This window comes from Pygoscelis adeliae, unplaced genomic scaffold, assembly GCF_000699105.1.
Source record: "Pygoscelis adeliae isolate BGI_AS28 unplaced genomic scaffold, ASM69910v1 Scaffold113, whole genome shotgun sequence".
Lineage (NCBI taxonomy): Eukaryota > Metazoa > Chordata > Aves > Sphenisciformes > Spheniscidae > Pygoscelis > Pygoscelis adeliae.
This window is the reverse complement of record NW_008825108.1, coordinates 5,933,701-5,939,016: the sequence shown is the minus strand read 5'-3', so window position 1 is coordinate 5,939,016 and position 5,316 is coordinate 5,933,701. Positions and strand designations below refer to the sequence as shown.

The 5,316-nt window shown below is 38.0% G+C and overlaps 1 protein-coding gene across 1 annotated transcript in view; it reads left to right on the top strand.

Moving 5' to 3' along the window:
• The window catches only part of RAB21 (RAB21, member RAS oncogene family), a 15,681-nt gene that overhangs the window by 6,299 nt on the left and 4,066 nt on the right, over window positions 1-5,316 (top strand). The window contains exons 3-4 of the mRNA XM_009327666.1: window positions 4,419-4,478; window positions 4,660-4,767. Coding sequence (XP_009325941.1) covers window positions 4,419-4,478; window positions 4,660-4,767 — 168 coding nt within the window. The remainder of the gene's footprint in view (window positions 1-4,418; window positions 4,479-4,659; window positions 4,768-5,316) is intronic.

Below are 5,316 nucleotides of genomic sequence, written 5' to 3'. Positions count from 1 at the left end.
TACCGGCCTGCCCCGTCCGCCCTGGGGCTTACGGGGTGTTGCTCCGCCATCCCGCAGTAGGGTTTCGGTGCTTGCCGTCTTCTTCACTGCTTAACGGTGGCCGGAGCGACCGCTGCCGCTCTCTAAATGGTGGCAGTCCCCCGCCGAGTTTGCTGGAAGCTGATTTTCTGGTTCTTTTTACGCCTCAGACTTAAGCTTTCAGTACTGAAAGGCCTCGTTTCTATTCTGAATGCTAACTGTTTGTATTTTCCAGTTATGTATATGAATGTATTTGAATCTTGGGAAGTATGATTTGAAAGTAATGTTACTGTAATCATTGGTAGTGGACTGGTGACTAAGTGTTTCATATGTGCTGCGTTTCTGTTAATTATAGTCGTCTTCATGTTCTCAAATCCTAACCCTTGAACTACCTGAATACTGCTTAAAGAGAACAGCTTGCACAAAATGGTTTGTGAGATTAAGGCTTATGATTTAATAACAGAAAAGATTCTTAAGGCTTACTTGCTTGTCACATTATCTCACTGAATTTTGGCCTGATTCTCAGTCGTACTGTCTGCTAACTTATAAAGAACTAAAAAGTGATGTTCCACTTATGAAATATGACAGGGTGTCTGCTTGAAAGTGATGTTTTTTCATTACCTACTAGCACTGAATGGTATGCATGCCATGGCACAAAATGGAAATGCTTATATTGTACATGGTCTCAGAAAACGTGTTTAGACTTCATGTTGTGGGTTGTATGTTAAGTCTTTTGGGATGTCTCTGCTTGCTTAACCTTTTTATTTGCAGTTACGCCAGCTGCACAGCATCTTTCCTAGCAGTTGTGAGCATGTACATGAAAGTGTGTGTTTAGCACTGTAATGTATACTGCTCTTAATACTTTTTTTTTTTGTAAAGAAAGAAACAAACCCTGCCACCACGTGGGCCACTAGTGAGTTTTGAACTACTTTTGAGATTGTGAAGTACAGAATAAGTAGTAGGTGATGCCAAAAAAGAGCCTTAGGGTATTTGTGCGCTATTTCTGCGCATTTAAGGGAAAATTCTTGTGGCTTGGGTATCTCAGAAGTATTTAATAGTGAAACTTTCCCTTAAAACCAAAGAAACACTAGAGATGCACTAGAAGCAATACAGTGAGTGTTTTATAAACAGATACTGTTGCTCTATTTTTGCTATAAAGAGCTAAAAAGAACGTGTGTTAAACTTCATTATCCTATGTTCACACTCTGCTGTTGGATGAATCTATTGGTAGGTTTACTAGGCATGGTGTGGTATTTATGGCAAGCTGATTGTAGCTCTGATTGCCATAGAGGTAACTGATATTTGCTATGCTACAGAAATGACTAGTAGCTTGTAGGTGTCAGAGCTGCAGCTGAAGTGTAGCATTGAGCAAACAATCATTTAAAGTGCATCAAAATGATCATGTATAGCTGAATTCTCATATCCCATGAAGAAAGAGTAGAGCTGCATAGTTTGTCATGTGATGCAGCTTGGTGGTTTTTTTTCATACTTATGTTCTTTAAATCTGTAGTGGAAAACCTAAGTTTAGAAGCAAAAAGTGAGTTGGAATACAGACTCTGGTCACAATTGTCATAAAATGGACCTTTTAAAGGCTCCAAAATGTTGACAGGAAAATGGCTCTAGATACTATGGCTTGAGAGCTTTCGGTTTTGGCTGTCTGGAGGGGTGTGTGTGTGTGCTTGTGGAGGAGTGGAAGCACATGCTCAAGCTCCATGTTGAGATTTTTTTTCTCCGCTGTGATTAGGTTTCTGGTTGCTGCCTGTATCTCTTAACGGACTGCACTGTTTCTCAACTCATTTGCTTTTCTGTTCTAGGCCTCCTTAGCCACACATACATCTTATTGATTGTAAAATACAGTGTCAGTTGCTGTTGAGTCTTAATGTACATCATGTGCACTTGTGAAGCATTATCTTTATTACTCTTATTTTCCTACACCTTACAGTTCTAGAAGAAACTTTTAGTAAGTTGTTTCACTAGCAAATTAAAACATCCCTTAAAAAATAAGATAACAAGAAACTAGCATATCTGATTAAGCAATGAAGCGACACTTTTGCAAAACATCTTTTTTTAAGATTAAAGGTTTAATCTGATAAAGTGGCTTTGTTTCATGGCATCAGTTCAAAGTATTGCACCACATTACTTTTGTTCCAATAAAGCCAAAATTAGATAATGCTTAGCTCCTGATTCAGCAAAGGAGCCACACTGATGAATCGTATGAAGAGATTGCTAGATACTGAGACAAGAGGCTCTCCATCTGCAATAATCTCTGACTTGCAAAAAGAAAGTACTGTCTAGTGCTTTATTCCAATGTGATTGCAACAAAAAGGATGGTGAGACTGTAGCCTTCTGGAAACTTTATTTAGTCATGTTGGCTGGTGCTTCCTGCAGTGTGAGCTCAATGATGGGGGAGAGCACAGGAAGTCTTTAAATCGGTCAGTGTGAATCTTTTATCTATAAATGTATGTTTATGCTTTCCTATCTGAATTCTATAACTAAGTATTAGTCTATTGTGAAGTTAACCTGTGTACACCCAAACAGAAGAGTTTCTTTTGTGCTAGTAACAGAAGGCTTTTAGTGAAAGGGAGCTGTTTCTCTTCTCTTCTTTTCTCTCCATGTGCCCCTTCCCTAAGAGCTAGAGGGGAAATGGTGAACTGGAACTTCCTTTGAGGTTAGGAGGCTGCTGAGATACGTTGCTGTAGTTATGTTCGCTTCGAGTCATGTACTTAAGATACTGAAGACCTGCAAATTGAAATTAGGGTAGCTGCTGATTCATGTAAGAAAACATTTATCTAGAACAATGTGAAAAAGCTGATGCAGGAAAGGTAGGGCTTTTTGCAAGCAATGAATACAGTCTGTAACCTGTTGTCGGACCTCGTGGGACAGTTAGACTTGGTTCCCATTGATTGAAATATTGAGGTCAGTGCTCTCATCTTGATAAAATAATTCTAAGCTATAAATTGATATCAAGTGAACTGTGCTGGAATTACTCCAATAATAAACCTACTGTCAAACTTAAAAAAAAAAAATATCGGGTAGACACTTTCTGTTAGTTAATTGCTTGAGACAAATACAACTTTTGTGTACTAATCTCTCAAATGTGTGGAGGACTGCAAAATGTCCAACCCAAGAGAGCTGCTGATGTGGTGCTAATCATACTATACAGATCCTGATTGCTTTGCTGGACCTGCATAACCTGGAAAAGCTGTCTTGGCTGTCTAAGGTAGCTGGGGGGTGGAGGGGGGAAAGACAATGCAAGGAGGTTCAGTGCTATGTGCAGTGTTCATATGCCTGGCTTGCCTCTGTTGAAGATGAAGCAGTCAAGGGGCAGGTGACATACACCTGCCTCTTATTCAGTGACTTTCAAGAGAATCTTTTCCAGCTGGGTCTTCCTTGTGTTCTACTCAGGCCCCTTTATCAGCTCCTAACAGGACCTGATGGATGTGTGAAACTGAGCTATTAAAAGAAAAGATTTTCTACAGTCACATAAAGAGAATGGAATTTCAGCTCTTATAATTGCATTATCCTTTTCTTCTAAGTGTATAAGTATTCTTCAGACCACTTATAAGACACTAGAGTCAAAATACCAAAATTAGTAGCTTATTTCAAAGAGCTGTTTGAGATTACTTATCTTTGAATTAACTGTGAACTTAAATTAACTTAAAATGTTTTCAGAAGATAATGTAGTAGAATTCTTAGAGCAGCTTGTATGCTTATTCTGAGGCTTTTCTCATCCTGCCACTTGGTTTCCTTTTGTGTGTTAGCTGAGAAGCATATCACTGAGCTTTCAGGAACAGTATCTGGAGGGGAAAAAAACAAAACCCAAACCAACCACACCACTGCCTCAAAAAAGCCCCCAAAAACAGATGGGGAGAGTTGTGGGCTCACTTAGCAAAAAAAGGGGAAAAGATACAGATAAGGAAACTTGCAGAATAGTGTTCTGAGACTTTTAGTGATAAACTCAAACTATTTTATTTTGTTCTAGTGGCTCACTAATAGTGAACTACTCTGCCTAATTCCTGCGAATCAAAGATCCTGTTAGGCTGGCTCCTACCCAAACTTCATGTACTCTTGTGAAATGCTTCGAGTTCAGCTTAGACTTATTAGTATTGTGAATTCAGACTCTTTCCACGCAACTCTTAGCCTTCCCAAATCATTCAAAACAACAGCAAAAAGATGTAGTAAATGATTGGCTTAAGCCAAATTTATTTAGAATAAGACTCCTGGCAAACTGTAGCGAAATGACTAACTGGCTTAGTATTGACTCAGCCTTCTGGCTTAAAGAGTATTTTGATCCAGAAATCTGTCTTTTATTGATTCAGATGTTTTTATTAGTAAATTAATCTGAAGTCAAATGAGACATTTGTGTGTAAAACTTAACTGTAATCTGTTTTGCTTTCCAGGCATCTTTTCTTACAAAGAAGTTAAATATTGGTGGGAAAAGAGTAAACCTTGCAATATGGGTATGTTTACTTTCCTTTTTTCCCTCCCCTACCTAAATAAAATATCTTCCTGAAAAATTACTTAGGTTTACTAGAACTCAAATGTTAGGCACTTCTTAATAAAGTAAAATTTCAAAGTATTTGGAGTTTCTTGAAGTATTGTTTGCTTTGTATTAAATGCTAACAAGTGTATTAAATGCAGGATACAGCTGGTCAAGAAAGATTTCATGCATTGGGGCCGATCTACTACAGGGATTCTAATGGCGCTATTCTAGTATATGATATAACAGATGAAGACTCTTTTCAAAAGGTACTGGACAGATTTTTACCTCTATGAGATGTAAACTGATAGAAAGATGGTCTGATGTGAGTGTGTAAATGGGAATCTTCTGTTTTCAGCAATATATATTACATCTGCAAATTTAGACCATATAATGGAAGTATACACCTTATTAGTATTCTTGTGAAGGCTGACTTTTTCAGTCTACTAAAGTTCTAGCAGGGTTATTCAAAGAACACCAGAGAATTAGATGTGTGAGTTACCTGTGACAGGCTATAAACATAAACCAGTACTGTTGTTATAGTATGCAATACTGATCTCTACTGTATAAACCAAATTACTAAAAGGTATTAAGTGACATGACCTTTTACAGATCCAAGAACTCTGAAATTGCAATACATGGTAGCGGAAACATTACTTGCTCAGTGATAATAGATATTTGGACTTCAAATCCTCATCAAAACCTGAAATTTGATGGCTAATTATTTTACAGCAGTATTAGTTGAGCGGGGGAAGGTTTTTTCCAACCCTGTGTCAAATCAGTGCTATCACTCTATAGGATGTTCTAGCTGAAAACTG